At 40.5% G+C, this 16786-nt stretch overlaps 1 protein-coding gene across 1 annotated transcript; it reads left to right on the plus strand.

Annotated features, from left to right (window-relative positions):
- Positions 1-11310: 11310 nt before the first annotated feature.
- On the plus strand, positions 11311-13102 carry lratd1 (LRAT domain containing 1). Its single transcript, XM_020920256.2, has 2 exons — positions 11311-11426; positions 11621-13102. Exon 2 carries the CDS (start codon positions 11658-11660, stop codon positions 12450-12452), a length of 795 nt encoding a protein of 264 aa, XP_020775915.1. The 5' UTR covers positions 11311-11426; positions 11621-11657; the 3' UTR covers positions 12453-13102.
- The last annotated feature ends 3684 nt before the right edge of the window (positions 13103-16786 follow it).

The following is a 16786-nucleotide window of genomic DNA, read 5'->3' on the forward strand; positions in this document are numbered from 1 at the left end:
ATCGAGCTCTATTTTTAAGTAATCTACAATTTACAAACAATGTCATAAATGTATATAGGGTGCATCACCTGCTTGTGTTATTGCTGTTATTGTGTTCCAAAGTATGACATTAAATGTGTCTATCTTCAAGTAGATAAGCAATTACTGGTCAGATGGTCTGAGAAGAATAATAAAACATAAGTAACTGAATACATATAAGAAAAATAAAGTTTAATGCCATACTGGAACATTCAAGGCAAAACAATATCATCTCCTCAGAAATCAGAAACGTTACATTAAAAACGTAATTTGAAAGTAAGGTGCAGGAAGTGCCAGTGTTCAAATTATTATAATACTATCATGAAGCTTCTGTCACATTTGCACTTATGCAAAGTTCTTCAGTACAACTCAAACACAACTTAAAAAGTGAAAACTGTACTCTTAATAAAACAATTCCTTCTCTAACTGAGCACATTAAACTCATCCCCCACATCTTTGAGAAACAGATAGAAAAACTGAGTCTACAACACTGCTCTGTCAAATGCGCATGATGTATGAACGTGAAACCCCTGACTAGTTAAAGCATGTTTCTCAAAATGCTGAAATCAAACAAAAGAAAGTGGAAATTAGCTGCAAGGGTGATTATTCTGCACAATCCACCGTGTCCAGGGAATAAAACAACCTGGAATAACATTTTACTATGAGACAATGACCTCTGCCTGCCCTCTCTGATACTGCTCTCTTTGCACGCACACACACACACGCACGAACACACACCCACACACACACACGCATTGTAGGCTATATATACTGAACACGGTCTGGTGGTACTGCTGTAGTGCTGAGGTGGGCACATTTGAGCTCTGGGACGAGATCAGCTTCATTGGCACTGATTAGAGCTTTATCCTCCCCCAGCAAACACTGGCCAGCACCTCCCTGCATACCAATGGAGAGGTCCAACAGGGACAGATGAGAGAGAGAGAGGAGGCGGGATACTAATATACCAGCGATAATAAAGAGAGTGATAGAGACAGGAAGAAAGGAGGGGGGGTCAGGTACACACCGCAGGTACACACAGATGGACGTCAGATTATAGCCAAATCAATGTATAGTTATCTCAATAATCACTGAATTAAAGGCACTGTATCTGATTTTTAGTGTTTTGAAAAACTAGTGCATTTTAAAGTGGTTATTCCTCACGTACCTTATACATTCCTGGCATCCTAAATGTGTTTATCAGCTTTTTTCACACTTCCAGTGGCAAAAGTGGAGTTTTGCTTGTCTGACCTACCAGTTTTTTCTACATTCAGTTCAAAAACCAGAAGGGACTGACATCGGACCACAGGTTAAAAACCTGCAAATCTGATATGATCCAACCACAGCTGCTAATTTGTAGCATGTGTCTCTCAAACTCAGAAGACATCTCCTTTTGAAAATCCCTGTAATATTCAGAACAATGTCTGTAACTTGTTTTGTATTTGTATTTATTTTGACCTCTATTGGCTGTGAAGCAGAGCTGTTCTTCCTGGAGTCATTGACCTATGGTGCATGTGTTTTTGGGTTAATGCTGGAAACCAGAGCACCCAGAGTAAATCCAACCAGACACGGGGAGAACATGAAAACTCCACACAGAAAGGCGCATGTGACTCAAGGATCGAACCCGGAACCTTCTTGCTGTGAAGCATGAGTGCTAGCCACCATGCCACCTTCTTTTATCTGAGACCATTTATAGCTTGGTGCTGTGATTGTTGATTCTGAGAAAATCCATGATGTGTTTTTTGTTCTCCTTTTTTACATGTATGTAGCCCTTTTTGTTTTTGACACAAATGGTGCATGCGTCTCTCTGATTGGTTCATCCACCTGTCAATCACGCACTTTGAAATCAGGGAGACAGAATACACCTCCAGATCCACTCATCTGTGTTAAGTTTTGTCAAAGCATGTGCTTCTGGTTGGCCCGGTAAGAGTTTTGCCATTATTGTAACAACAACTAGCATGCTGATGGCACACTTTCACAATACAATACACATTAGAATCATATTTACACCCTAAAAGTTGATCTAAACACATTTTAGTTCATAAAAAAATCTGGTACAGCCCTTCTAAATTGAGAACATAAATTCATCCCGGCAGTTCGGTCTGGTTAAGGTGCAGTATATTTTATTGATCCACTGGGGCAGCCTGTCAGGAGCAGTGGGCAGGTGTAGTACAGCGCCCGGGGACACATCTCCAGATCTTGAGCTAGACTTGGTCAAGACCTTAGCTGGAGAATTAAAACTATCATGTATGTTTTAAGTCGCTATAGCTATAAGCCAATTACAGTTTGCTATGCTTCTCACCCAATTACTCAGACCACTCATATAAATGCATACTCTCTCTCTCTTTCTTTCCTTCGTTCTTACTTCCTCCTCACAAACCTTCATACAATTTTCATTGCAACAGAAATTATTTCTTTGCAGCTGATGTCATCAACATTCCCTGGGGGTGTGAAGCTAGCTGAAAGCACTACTCTGTTTGAAGCTGTGTGACTGAAGTTAGACTTAATCGGAGTTTTGTTTGAACACAATCCAGAAAGAGCGGGCTTGCTGGAACTACAACAGGTGAGCTGATTTGTGCACTTAAACAACTTTCTCACCATCAGTATTTCAGTTAGTCTCTCTCACTTTTTTGTAGAAATCAAACTCCTAAACAGGACCATGAACACTTGTATTGATCACAGGGTCCTGAAAATGTAGATTGTTTCATCATGGTAAGAAACAAGAAAGGTGACCAAAAAGTTACATAGTGCACCTTTAAATAACAATATATAAAAAGGCATAGCAAATTCAAGAATAATTTTGTGTCATATCATTCAAGTTGAAGTGTCATTTTTATTTTAACACTTGAGTATTTATAAGTAGCCCAAAGATAGATATATCTGGTGAGAAAAAGCTTAGGTCATTCCTCACTGAATTCTAACAGCCTGTCAACATGCTAAAGCAGTTACACGATGACTACAAACCCTCCAGGCCTGACTCTGTACTGTGGATTGTATGGTAAAGGTGCATGTATTTTTCAAAGGAATAGGTTGAGGAGCACCTGCCCGCGTTAACATTCACCTCCACATGATTGGGCTTCAAAGATGTCCGCCCAGAGCCCCCAGAATGAGATCGGGTCCAGGGCTGAGCGGAGCTGATAAGACCTGAGGAAGATGTGGTGTCAATAGGAGACAGATGGGACTCAGCACACGCATGACAAGCACACAGCCGGCCTGCACCATGACACAGGCAAAGGTTCAGAAGGCCTATGTTATAAGAGCTCCATGTGTTTAAACCTCTCCTAAATTTAATGGTTCATATTATTATATATATATTTCTGATCTGTTTTATAATGTTGTTTCCTCATCACAAACATACCTAGAGTTGTGTTTTGTTTCATTCACACGTGCTGTTATGTTGTTTAAAACACAAACTCGGCTTATTTAGGCTGAGTTATTCTCTCAAACAGAAAACAGTCTGTTCCATCTCGTGGTGTCATTTGATAATACACGAAGTGCTCCACTGTGTTTCTAAACTCTATACATCTTCACTAGAATAATTTTGATTATTTCAGCCCTGGTATTCCCAAATTTAAGGCCACCACACAGTACAGGATTTTTCTGTCTTAAGCTATTTTTAAACGTTCGACAAAAGGAGCACACCATAGACACAAGGAGATTTTAAATCTCCGATCTCAAAGACCACAGCGGGGTATGACTGCATACTACAGGCTACACTTGTGAACGCACCTCATGTCAGCTGTTTCATGTCTAGAGTAAAATCACTCGCTTTGAGACTCTTAAGTGTTCAAAAGATCAGAGCACTGCACTTATAGTTTAGATGCGAGTCAAAACTCCGATCCGCGATTTTAAAGAACGCTTCAAACTGGATTCACAGCAATGTTTTGTGGACTGGGTGATATTATTTCTGGAGGACAAATTGTAATGAATAATATGGATGAGATGCTGCAGTTTAACTTGACAACTTTACAAGAGGTGAGTAATAAAGTTGCCTTGTTATTTTTGTTATTTCCTAAGTTGAGTTTGTATGTTGCACTTCTGTGTCTATCACTCTGCCCCTGACGCTGATTTTTATCGGCTGTAGCTGTGGTGATGTTTGGTGGTGACAATCTGACAAAGCAGCTCAGAGTCACACTGACACCGCACACATGAGGAGCACAGCGGCTTCAAAATCACACACGAAGATACAAAGTCAGGTCATACCTCCCCGAACTCAGAGAAAAGCAAATTACAGCCAAAATCAGGCAAATTCTCTTGCAGTGTGTAGCAGCCTTTAGTTGAACAAAAGGTAAAAGGTAGCTGTTAACATGAAAACTACCACTAGATGACATCAGAATGTGGAACAGAGCATTATGCGTTTTGGAAACTGTAAACAGACTAATAATAAAGGATTACTCAAACAGGTGTGGATGAAACAAAACACTCAACTCCAGGTATGTTTTTGATGACGTAACAACATTATAACATAGCTCAAGCTTCCAAGAATACCTTTTGAGTAATACAGGACCTTTAAGTGCATGTGACATCATTGGATAGAAATACTGTTAAATGTAAACACAATCAAAATATACTATAACATCTTTATCTTAAAAACATCATAATCAACAACTTACTGTATTTACAACCAGAGATAGGTAGCTCAAAAATAAAAAAATATTGTCTTTAAAACAATTCAACTCAAGTAGAAATACAAGTAGTGGTCCAGGAGATTACTACTTTCAGTAAAGGTTACCGAGTAGTACCCACCTCTGCTGGAAGTACTACAATGTTAAAGTTATAAGTTATTTCATATAAAGTTTGCTTGACCATTTGGATCCTCATAACAACCAACACATTTTCTGCCATAACATGCAGCTTGTCTCTGTTTCCTCAGATGGACAGTGTTGCAGTTAATTACAATGAGACTTGCCAGTGTATTTCGAGGACGGAAAAGTCTATTGGAGAAGAACGCACATTGCCAATTCAATCCTCTGAGCTGGCTAAAACAGAATATTTCGTGACCACACCGTTTTTGTCTCTTGTTAAAAGGGAAGTTGTCTTGGACAGCTTGGTGCCATATGTGGTGTTTTGGGTAAGAACCAAGGTCTTTAAGGTAGATTAACACTAGATAGATAGATAGATAGACACAAACTAGAGGCATACATGGTTAGTTTCTGTTGAAAGGGCCCATATTGCACTATTTTCTGGTCTATGTTCATCATCAGAAACATATCCAGACTTGTGTTTTGTTTCAGAGACAACCCTGAACACAGTATTTTAGCAATATTAATTCCCGTAAAAGAATAAATACACAAAACAGGTGCTCCTTGACAAACATGATAACTAAATTGAGACTTATTTGCAAACACAATCTTTGTTCTTGTTGTCTTAAGTATTTTCTGCATGTCTGTACTTGGTTAAGAACATAAACCTCTGCTATAAATCTACAGTTTTCTCTGTACCAGCATCATTTTATGTCTCATATAATGTGCTGGGTAACTCCTCATTCATAATTTATTCCTGTTATTTATGTTATCTTTTATGGCTCTGATTGCTTTTGTAATAAAAGTGCAATCTGGAAGTATTGACGGGGAGATTAAAGGATGATAGCAGACTGTACCAAGCGCATTAATGTAGCCTTCAATACAGGGATGAGAAGAGGGGCTAATGAGGAGGCTAATTGGCTTGAGTTTACACCCTCACCTCCTCTCACAAAGCATTTAGCCACATAATACAAATGCATGCTAACTAACATGGGGAAGGCGGGCGTGTTATGCTTAAATAAACTCCAATTTGTTTTTGTTATAACACATTTAGTACAATTGTGGCGTGTGTAAACAGTATGATCTGGCTATTACACAGTGCAGCCAAGCAACCCTTAAGATCACATGCAAGGAATGCTGGGAAAAAAGATTCCAGATGTGGTGAGAGAGGCGTGATGATGTGAAGATGATGACGCCAGCTGTAGCACCTATATAAGATCACAAAACAACATCTGTGGACGGGGGCCACTGACACGCCCCTTCGGAGCCGCTGTGGATTTGTGAAGTATAAAACAAAGCATTTTACCACTGTTTGGATTTGTAGAAACTGTTTTGGAAAATCAATACCAATAAATCAATACAATTATATTTAATATGTTTGATCACCAACAGTTACTGCTAAATAATATTGTATTACTGTGCTATAAGTATTTGTTTAAAGCTATTATGTGTGTTTTGTTCCCAAGAAATAGACTAGTCTGACTCATCAGCGGGTTTCACTTAGTGGAAACCGTCTGACCTGGCAGCATTAAAATTAGTTAGCTCAACGGTAGGTGGGTACTTTTTTTATTTAACCAATCGCTGCTATTTGGTCGTGACGTATGTAATGCGCCACTAATGGGGCTATCTGGTATATTAAGCTTTTCCCAAATCCCGTAGGAAAAAGGGCAATAACGTCTTTCCCCTAGATAAAATTCATCAAACATTCTCTTTGTTCTCACTTTAAATCCTTGATCTTGGGAATTGTTGCCAACATAGAATGTTTGTCTCTTCGCTGATTGGCTGGTGCCAGAACTCTCACTTCCGGGGTTCTTGCAAACCATCTAGTGTATTCTGATTCCTGACTTAGTCGCTGGAGAGAAATGAAATTGAGCGGAGGCACTAGGTGGTGTCACCCTGGTTAGAAATAGACTACAATAAAAGCATGTTTTATCAGTATGGGTTTTTATTGCACTGAAAAACATAGAAAATATTATTCCTTTTGATATAATATTGCACATTATGACATAAAACTTATCGTGCAGTTTAATAATATGGTTTTGACTGTCATGAATCATGCAGTTGACTTTCTACCTCTAGAAAGTTACATCCTGTCAAATAAAACAAGTTAATATGACTGACTAAGTTCAGGAGTAGAACCACACCTCCACCCCACCTGCCCCACCTGCTCCTCCTCCCGTTCTTCACCTTCTTTCCCTTCTACAAGTTCTTCCCCTGCTCACTAGCACACCACACCTCACCTACTCTACCACACCTTTAATTACCTAGGGGCTCATCCCAACAACACTGTCTCTGCGCACTCAACACCACCCTCTCCAAATGTCTTCTATTTTGGAGTGTAGATCAACTAATAATAAAGGTTCACTCAAACATGTGGACGAAACAAAACACAACTCCAGGTATGTTTTTTATCAAGTAACAACATTCTAACATGACTTCAATCTCACAAGAGTCAATTTTGCGTAATATAGGACCATTAACTTTTACTGGGCATGTTTAACAACACAGTACCACACATATGATCCAGTTATGAAGGGGACTAAAGATGAACAGGAAGTATGAGGTCTGAGGTGTCTCACCATTGAGTGTCACACTTCTCTGTCAGCAGCATGAGCCAATTTTTGTTCTGGAAGACACAGCCCAAGTACTTGTGCTCCACAGTTTGTCTACAACAGAGGCTCTGCGCTGGACTTTGCTCCCACGCTACTTCCTGGTGAGAAACAACAAACAGACAGATTATTTTCACCACAGGGATCAATATAGTATCCAAAAGTGCTGAGTGTGCTTCTGCGGCTGCTACACTCTTTCCTATTGATACTTTTCAGCTGATGGCATCAACATCCTCTGGGGGTGTGATGCTAACTGAAGGTACTACCCAACCTAAGGCTCTGTGACTTAAATTAGGCTTTAATCTGAGTTTTGTTTTAACGCAGTCTGACCAGGAGCAGAATTAGCTCTTCATATAATACGCTGTCTCTCATGTTTCAAGTGCATTAACATTCAGTATATCTTCATTCACGCTTTGTTTGTTTGTTTACACACGTCATTCCAACTGCTCGACAACTGCCTCAACGTGCCTCAAGGGGTTATGAATTAATGAAATGTTATTCCTCGTGTAAAGTTTGCACTGTGTATTTCAAATGGAGATGTGGTTTAGCCAGTGGTGTGTCCAAAATACACCGTAACATAATTAAAATAAGAGTGAGGGCAGTGGATCAAAGTTGTGGATGAAATGTTTGGCATGTGCTCCTTAAATATCTACTAATGAATGGAGGAGAATCATTTAAAGGTCCAGTATTATACAAAATTGACTCTTGTGAGCTTTAAGCCAGTTATAATCTTGTTACATCATCAAAAACATGCCCAGTGTTGTGTTTTGTTTCATTCACACGAGTAATCTTTTATTATTACTCTATTTACACCCCAAAGCTCAAAATACTCAGTTCCATCTCCTGATATCATGAAGCAGAAGTTTTCGAGTTAACCGGCCGAGATCTGAACTCGTTCAAATGATTCTATTGAAGCTGCATGCAGTTTAAAAACAAGGTGGAGCACTTCCTATTTTACATGATATCACAAGATGGAACAGAGTGCTTTCAGTTTGAAAGAACACAGTCTAATTATGCAGGATTTCTGTGTTAAACTTGTGTGAATGAAACAAAACACAACTTGAGGTGTATTTGTGGACATTATAACACAGATCAGAAAATAGTGCAATGTGGGCCCTTTAAGTGAGGAGTATTTTAATCAGAGAGTCTCAAACCATGACAGCCTGACACTCTGATAACTTTTAAGCTGTAGTTGGTTGAATACTTAACATGATTCTTAATACATACTAGAATTAACTACTAAAGTGTTTAATTGTGACAGTAATTTATTGCTGCCCACAATTTTTCACTTAGAAAAAAACATCCTCTGGGATAACCTTGCTCTGGGGTTATTGTGTCAGTGGTATTAACTAGTTTCAATATTATCCTTTATTTTTCTGTAGCAATATATTGTACTTCAACATTATCGTGACAGGTCTAGGTTTGATCAATGGTGCTGTTCTTTGTTTTAATGTGATTCTATCATAGACACTGGAGTACCTTGAAAACACGAAGGCAAATGACAGGTTCACATTACCACTCCGATGCGATCTCATGTTGTTTTGTCAGCCTGTTACGGAGCTACAGTGTTAAGATTTAGATTGTAATTAAGGAGCAGAGATGCATCCAATTATCAAGGTTGTGAAATATTACCCTGTCAAGGCACTTATTCCAGCAGAGACTACATCACCACTGTACTGTATGTGTGATTATGCTCATGTGGAGAGTCATTGTAAGTTTGGAAAATAAGCCATAGAACCATCTTTATTGGAGTTGGGTAGATTTAGAGTTAACTGCTATACCAACAAACTCTGCTGTGAACATACTGTGCACAGACAAACCAGTTTTTCCCTTCCCCTGCAGTAATTTCCCATAATTTATTTTAAAGAGGAATGACACACACATCACAAATATCCTATTCTACAGAAACTTGAATTATCACTCAAAAATACACTACTACTTTTTTCTTTTTTCTGCCCTCATGTGCTTGTCGTCATGGAGATATTATAGCATATAGCATCATAGCAATGCATGTTTTTCAAGGTGTTTTTGAGCATTAAAATGTCATTGAATATAACTAAAATTGATAAATTTAAAGCTATAAGAGGAATATTCAAAGCCAAGCCACAACATCTCCATGGCAACAACCAGGTAGCAGGTCCTACACCGGAAAATGTGGCATAGTGCCCCTTTAAATTCAAGCCTTAAAACATGAGCATTTCATACAATTTACAACTCAATTTTTGTACTTGCTTGTTTTTGTATTTGTATTGTTTCGTGTCAAATTCCAAATGAGGGTTGCTGTGGATGCTGATAGAACAAATATGCTTGAACTTCTTAATAGCAGTTGTTAATTTTCCATCTTTTGTTCGTAAATGTAATATATACAGTATGCTCATTATCTTACACAGCATTGCCCCCAGATCCTGTCACCCATGGAAACAACAAGTCAGCTCCTCTTCGTCACTAGGCCCAACCATCTGGAGCCCTGTGGTGGGGCTCTGATGATGGACTGTGGAGAATTGACAGAAATACTGGAATCTGATCTGAAAAAAAAAAAAAAAAAAAGAAAGCTGCAAATAAATACCATCAATTATAAATTATGTTATGTTTTCCTTCTTTATCTCTTTGATGCGACAGAGTGAAGGCCAACGCTTAGTTATGGGAGAATGTTCTTTTAATGGAGAGACATCTGAGCGACAAAAGCATGCTGTTGAGTTTAAGGTGCTCATTTTAAGGATTTTACTATTTCATTTGAGCTGTCAGTCATTTAGATTTTACATCAAGACTAAGATGGATGGGTAGCCACTCCTCTGTAAATGCATGCAGTTTGGAGCAGAGTTCTGACTATACTGGTGAAAGGTCCTATGTTACACTATTTTCTGATCTGTTATAATGTTGTTTCCTCATCAAAAATATACCTGGAGCTATGTTTTGATGTTTAGCACACAAATGTATGTAGGAAATATGCAATTTAGGCTGAGCTCGACTCTCAAACTGAAAACACATGCAATAATACAGTGTTGTCAAACTCCATACACCTTCACTAGAATCATTTGGATAATTTCAGCCCTGGAATCTCTGTGGAACTAAAGGTAAAAGGAGCTGTTAATTTGAAAACTACCACTTCATGACATCATAAGGTGGAACGGAGCAGTTTGAGATTTGGAGCCCTAATAGCAAAAGACTACTCAACCATGTGTGAATGAAACAGAACACAACTCCAGGTATGTTTTTGATGAGGTAACAACATTATAACATGGCTTAAAGCTCACAATATAGGACCTCTGAAAGTCTGTGTTTATGAAATTGCCCTAATTTTAGTATCAAAAGTGTGCAGTCAAAGTGCTTTCTAAAGTGGAGTCTGTTCATTCATTAACAATCCAGAAATCGATAGGTTGCATAGTAGATAGTGTTATTTCCTCTGATAACACCCCTCCCTCAGTATGCTGGCACAAACAAGCTCCAACACATTGGAGGAGATAGTGATAATAGTTAGCAGCAGATGCAGGGAGCAGGTGGGAAGATTTTACTATTTACACTTGGGACCCTGAGTACAAGGTATAATATATTCAAAAACTGAGAATACGCTACTTCTTCTGCCAGCAACAGTAGTAGATTCACATTAAAATGCAATATAGCCCTAGCTTAAGCCTTTCTTGTCTGCTTCTCTGAGATATACAGCGTGTTATCACCGCTCCCTCCTCGCTGCATCGACTTACGCTCGTGTACAGTCTTCCAGCGCTCCAACAACAAATACCATGCCACAGTAACCGCCGCCTATCGCTGCTAGCCAAACTGCCCGGATATAATTGGCTAATACCAAGACACAAACCAAGCAGATTTCTATTGGATTCGGCGCTGCTGGAATCCTGGGCGCGGACCAATAGCGGCGCGGAAAGGCGGAGCTCTCCGTGGTGCTTAAAAAGGGGAGCTTGTGCAGAGAGAAGTAGTGTAGAAGCGAAGAAGCGGTGCCAAAGTGCGAGACTGAACCTAAAGGGGCTTGTTTGGGAACCGGACAGGGGGAGTGGACTTCCCGCTGTTCTCATGGACCACACGGATGTTTAAGAGTTAGCCAAAGGTATAAAATTAACGCGGAGCTATCTTAGAGGTGGAATCTGGTCTGTGTACTTTTAGCTGGGTAAATGATTACCTGAGGTGGCTGTAAAAGGGGTAGTTTCAGTCCAACTTGCTCCACTCTGCTGTAGCTCTAGTACTCGAGTCTTATGCCAGAGTGTTTTGACATTGTTGTGTTCCCCTGTGTGTATTTTGCAGACAGCGCAGTCCATGTCTCTGCCTTGCGGGGTCATTGATGGGAAACCAACTGGACAGGATCACCCACCTCAACTACAGCGAGCTGCCCACGGGGGATCCGTCCGGCCTGGAGAAGGACGAGCTTCGGGTCGGCGTCGCCTACTTCTTCTCTGACGAAGAGGAGGAGGTGGAGGAGCGCACACCGTCCGACTGCGGCTTCAAAGAGCAAGAGGACGGAGAGGAAGAGGACAGAGGGCCCTTCACGGTCAGCGAGGTGGAATACTCCGCGTTCTGCTGCCAGGAATGCATCTTCTCCAAACTGCACGAACACGAGGACTTGAACGTGTACACAGTGAAAAGTTTGCTGACTATGTGCAAACCTGGAGACCTGCTGGAGCTCGTGGGCACGGCTCAGGCGCCGCATTGGGTCATCTACGAGCAGGACGACCGGGTCATTCACCTGCACAAGGGGGAGATCCGCAAAGACAGCCTGCTTGAGCTCAGCAACGGGCGCCACGGGAGGATAGTGAACAACCGGTACCGCTACCGGCCGCTTCCCGCTGATTTGGTCATGCAAAACGCAGTCGGTCACGTTGGACTCAGCAGTGAGGACATATGCTGGACCAACTCGGAAAGTTTTGCCGCGTGGTGCCGGTTCGGCAAACGCGAGTTTAAAGCTGGGGGAGAGGCGCACTCCGCGGAGCACCAGTATTTCCTCAAAGTGCACCTGTCCGGCAGCGGCGTGCACACGCTCGTATTCCGCAGCCTCGAGGACATGATCCGCGAAAGGAGGCGGGTGGACGCCTGTGGGATTCTCAAAGAGCTGTCTTTGGTTAACGGGGGCAAGGAGTGATCAGGGATTAGCTTTGATAACGCCCTCTCTCCCCCCGCACAGCCCTATTAGCTCCACACACATAGGGACCTGTTGGTTTTGACTGCGCCTCGATCCTGTGCCATGCGTCTGGACGCAAAGACGCACTGTGGAATTCCAAAAAAAAAAAGCTGAAGCAGACAACGCCCCTTCTGAATCGTGCAGCGTGGGACACACTCTTTCTATTGTTGCCATAAACATAACCGAGCCACATTCAACAACAGGCAGCCTTTTGTTTCCACCGATGGGATCATTATCATGGATTCTGCTTTGAGTGTACTGTCACTGCGGCACGCACGGTGAGAGCACACTAGAGATAGGATCTGGGAAAGTCTATTTTTTTACTGTTAGCTTTAAGCCCGGGACTGAGCCACACACAAAAGCCACTGAACCATCCCAGCGGACCTCTCTGATGCCTATAAACAAACCATTTGGCTTGTTCTAACCGTTTCTGCCATATCAGAGTGTTGTCATGTCACGATGCTGTCTGTCTGTCATCCTGCCCCTCAGCACTGGATGTATGTGTAAAGTGTATTCATCTTGATTTCAATTTGAGTCTCTTATTTTTGTATTTGAGTTTAGTGGATTTTTCTGGTTTGGAAATAAACAGAGGTTGAAATATGAAAACGAAACGCTTGGCTCCAGCAGGTGTTGTTTAAGCTCTCAGCAGATGGAAGACACCAGCACAAGATCTTTCACTTTCACACGCGCACACATATGAATTATTGATGTTCCAGTGCCTCCTGACCTGCCTTAAGCCAAATAGTCTTCATATATCTCCACTGTATTGGAACGTGGTGAAAAGGGCCATCTGCATCTGTGCCATAAAGATTTTATGAAAAATCTATACGTGATCTGTGAGCTATAGTGTGCTATCAAGTCAATAAAAATATGGAGTATCTGGCCGCAGGCATTTGTGTGGGATTGGCTCATTCAGATGCATAGGCTAAACACGTCTTTCCTTATGCACATTGATTAGTATCTCGAGTATTCCATAGTGCTTTGTGGTATTTTTAGTTGTGATACATTTCAGAGGGACTCGCAAGAGACATTTTCTTGGCTGCAGTTTGAGATCTATGGTATGGAGTGTACTGCAAAAGCAAAAAGCAGGCAGGAGCGTTGTGGAGGTGAGGTGTGGGGCTTTCTCTTGCTGTGATGACTGTGGATAGTGAATTATTGATTAGGTATGGTGTGTGTCGGTATGCAGAAGATGGCCACATGATAAATGAATATTGGTAAATGTTTCTTGTTATCTGATTTTTAGGCACTCTGTTGTAAAGATGGGGCATGCACATTTTCATCAATTCAGTCTATCAGAAGTGCTTTATCCTCATCTATTTCTATTTCTATTTTCTATTTTCTATTTATAGGAAAGAAGTAATGAGAATTTTTGTTGTGGGTCTGTGTAGTTACAGTATAATTCCAGCCACTAGGGTTCAGTAAAGAAACAAACAATTGAACAAATCTCTCCATGGATTTGTGTATTTTAGTAGATTAAAAAGTCAATACGTGCATTGTACTTTTGTAAGACCATAAACAAAAGGTGCTTTGCGTAACTTTTCAGATGACAGCTACGCCATGTCCTGGTCTCCATGGTGATAGTATTATTTTTGCCTGGAATGTTGCCTTGAAACACCTGCATTCATACTGTGAGCGAGGATAATCTCTCATGTAACGTGCAACCTGCTTGTCTCCATGAACGCTGAAACATTTAATATACAAATCTGTGGAACATTTCATGAAAAACCTTAAGATCTCCATGGAGAGAAGTAGGTGGTGTACTCTCCAACAGAAAAGTTACGCAGTGCACCTTTAAATGAGATATCAGGCCAGGGTAATGTTATGGTATCAAAGAATATACAATCTTTGAAATACGCATTGTTGATGTGTGATGATGACAAACTAGATAACGGATTGTATTAGCATTTAGCATTAGCACCTGTTTGTCTTAATAGTCTCTCATTTGCATAATATTTTGGCCGACATCATTTAGCTGTGATTAAATTAGGAGCGTTTATCCCGTGGTGCTTGCTAACACTGGGTCTATTAGCCTTTCATTGTTTTGATACTGCTGTCTTCATGGCCAGATCTGCCTCATGTTTGGACTCCTAATGTGTTCCTAAAAAGACAGTGCAGCCAGTGGAGAGACACACAAAGAAATGGTGTTTTTTTGTCTCCCAGAGCCTCAGAGCCAGAGCAGATGCAGCTAGCAGCAGCATGTGTGGGTCTGGCTCCTTTGTGCTACACAGTTTATGATGTTATTGCCACAGTCGGCTCCAACTCACATTTTCCATTGTGTTCTTTACGAATCCTCAGGCATTGAAATATAGTCTAATAAGCTCTGGTAAACATGCGCCAGAGAGGATTCAGTGGAAGAAAGAGATTTTGTATTTGTATTGTATTTTCTATTTTTTGATCTGTTATAATGTTTTTTTCATCACAAACATACCTGGAGTTGTGTTTTGTTTCATTCATTCACACATTTTTAAAGCTCGAACTTTAGGTTGAGTTTTTCTTTCAAATAGAAAACGCTCTGTTCCAGCGTGTGGTGTCATTTGGTATCACAGGAAGTGCTCCACTGTGTTTTTAAACTCCATACGCCTTCATTAGAATCATTTGGATTTCAGCACTGGAATTGCCAGTTCTGAACAAAAGGTAAAATGCAGCCATCAGCATGAAAATCATCATTTCATGACATTACAAGGTGGAACAGAATGTTTTGATCTTTGGAGATGTAGACGGATTAATCAAGCATCTGTGAATGCAGCAAAACACAATGTGAAGTATGTTTTTGATTAGGTAACAACATTTTATCATGGTTTAATGCTCACCAGAGTCAATTACATGTAACATAGGACCTTTAAAAATAGTGCATTGCCAAAATGACAAAGATACAAAAACAGAATTGGATTGCCCCAGCAGTTTTAATCTACATTGTTGCCTCCATTGTTCTAGTCATGTGAGCTCTTCTGTGATATTTGTTAATTCGAGGCTGCTCCGTATGGAAAAGTAAGATTCATGGCAAGTCAAAGGCATGTTGTATAATTCATAATGACATAATCTGGTCCCACAAGTTATCCATTCTGATAATAACCTTATAGCCACCGGGACACCAGGCGCAAAATATATGTCAAATTAATATGCACAAAGAAGAGAGGTGATTCGTCTGTCCTCCCAAGATAATAATAATAATGTCCCGGATTAACATAATGCCTTTTCAAGACACTCAAAGTACTTCACAATGCATTATTCATTCACTGCATCCTCGGCGGTGGTAAGATACTTTATAGCCACAGCCACCCAGGGGTAGACTAATGGAAACAAGCCTGCCAATCTGTGCCATCACACATCAGATTAATAGTAGGGGAGGTGGGTGAAGTGTCTTGCTTAAGGGCACAAGAACAACACTAGTCCAAGCGCTCTAACTACAGAGCCGCTGTGGACTTCAAACCAAATTGAAATATTCATGATGATTTTACTACAGGATGCAATGTGTAACTAGGGATGCACCGATACGATACTGGTATTGGATATCGGCTTAAATATTGGTTAATTCGATATCCTGGTTGGACATATTGTATGAACTGATGTAATAAAATAAGTCACTGGACATAATTGACACAGAAAATCTAAAAAAAAAAATCTTTTATTTACACGAAGCTGTTCTGTAGTTACTTGAAGGATCAATAACAGCTAACACATTTGGATTAGATTTGTCTCATTTTATTTTTGTCTGAAGGAAATAAATGCTGTTTTCAGTCTCTGCATTAGTATCGACTGATATCAGGACCGCAGATCCTTAAAGCTATAGTACTGAAATCAGCATCAGAACTGAAAAAACTGGATCAGTGCATCCCTATTTGTAACTGTATTTATTTTTACCTTCATTTTTAAGAAAATATTCTTACAACACATTTTTAGATTACTTTTACTACCTTCTAATCCAATGACAATGACCCAACAAATCTTATTTAGACTTGTTGCATTCAAATCTGAACAGAATCAACTTCTAACACGCAGTTGCTTGACAAAATTCTAATCAGTTTCTAACAATTCCCCCCACAGCAAAAGCTCGTAAACCTATTATCCAAACCTCTCTATTGTTCTACCCACGCCTTGCCTAAATGTGATGAATATTCCACCATTTGAGTGCCGCGTGAGCTACCTTGTGTTATGGCCCCAGGTGGGCAATTGAGCGCGTCTGCTCATGTGTGCGTCAGGCGTCCCAGGCGAGCTCTCCAAATCCAGGGTAGTGGGGCAGCCGCTGTTCTCGCCATGTTCGTGCCGTATGACTAACTAATGGCCCACACATCAGG

This window comes from Boleophthalmus pectinirostris, unplaced genomic scaffold (genome assembly GCF_026225935.1).
Source record: "Boleophthalmus pectinirostris isolate CB_2022bp ecotype Guang Dong unplaced genomic scaffold, ASM2622593v1 HiC_scaffold_13, whole genome shotgun sequence".
Classification (NCBI taxonomy): domain Eukaryota; kingdom Metazoa; phylum Chordata; class Actinopteri; order Gobiiformes; family Gobiidae; genus Boleophthalmus; species Boleophthalmus pectinirostris.

Bases quoted from the DNA above. Each gene is read 5' to 3' on its own strand.
- lratd1 (XM_020920256.2), top strand. From the start codon at position 11,658: ATGGGAAACCAACTGGACAGGATCACCCACCTCAACTACAGCGAGCTG.